The 975-nt window shown below is 26.3% G+C and overlaps 1 protein-coding gene across 1 annotated transcript in view; it reads left to right on the top strand.

The window, feature by feature from the left end:
- The window catches only part of LOC107648538 (probable flavin-containing monooxygenase 1), a 4,814-nt gene that overhangs the window by 675 nt on the left and 3,164 nt on the right, over positions 1 to 975 (top strand). The window contains exon 2 of the mRNA XM_021105847.1: positions 516 to 756. Within this exon, the coding sequence (XP_020961506.1) occupies positions 516 to 756 (241 nt within the window). The remainder of the gene's footprint in view (positions 1 to 515; positions 757 to 975) is intronic.

The raw sequence follows: 975 nt of genomic DNA, 5'->3' as shown, positions 1-975 counted from the left end.
ATGCTTAATAAGATCCTTATTATTATTGTAGTTCAACCCTCTTTCTTTTGTTGATCTTATGAGCATTAATTATTATTAGTAATAGGTCAACTTTCAAATGTATGAATTAGTTATAGTGTCATGACTAGTATGCATGCATGTTCAACCCCGGCCCCACACATATTAATTGTTTTACTTATATATTTGACATTAAGAAGAACAAAAACAATTTTCTTTCATATTATTATAACTATAACTAAAATGAATTAATTAAGTAGCTATTATTATTATTATTAACCATATCTAATTTTAGTGATACAACCAGTGATTTAATGACCACCAATTAAATTAAATTTTGATAAATATGATTATTTCTCACTTGATACTAAAGATTTGTCATAATAATAATTATTGGCATGAATGTTGAAAATTAAATAATTTTTTAGAAATAATAATAATATATGTATTTTTTGCAATATTGGCTTATATATTTACATATAAAATTTTGTGGTAAATGTTTGGACTTTGGAGTACAGTGGTATGGGTTTGAATTATTGGTGGTATGCATTGGAAAATATGGAGACATACCAATAATACCAGTGTACCCAAAAAACAAAGGTCCAGAAAATTTCAGTGGCAAGGTTCTTCACACAATGGAATATTCTAAGCTTGACAAAGAAAGTGCTAAAGAACTGTTAAAGGGAAAGAAGGTTGCTGTTGTTGGTTATAAGAAATCGGCTATTGATTTGGCTATGGAGTGTGCTCAAGCAAATTCAGGTTTAATTTAATTTCTTCTTCTTAATTAATTATCATGTTTTTATCATCATAAGATTAGTTGAATAATAATAAGTGGGAGTCAAAAACCGTACCACTGCGATTTGTCAAATAAAAATAAATGAGTTTTATTTATTTTGATAAGGATACCACCTCTTTCACTGTATTTGAATAATTCGTCTACTCATAAATTTTATTATATTTTAAAAATTTTTAAATTAT

The sequence above is a fragment of the Arachis ipaensis genome, chromosome B06 (assembly GCF_000816755.2).
Source record: "Arachis ipaensis cultivar K30076 chromosome B06, Araip1.1, whole genome shotgun sequence".
NCBI lineage: Eukaryota > Viridiplantae > Streptophyta > Magnoliopsida > Fabales > Fabaceae > Arachis > Arachis ipaensis.
The sequence above is the reverse complement of the archived record's forward strand: the minus strand, read 5'-3'. Positions and strand labels throughout refer to the sequence as shown.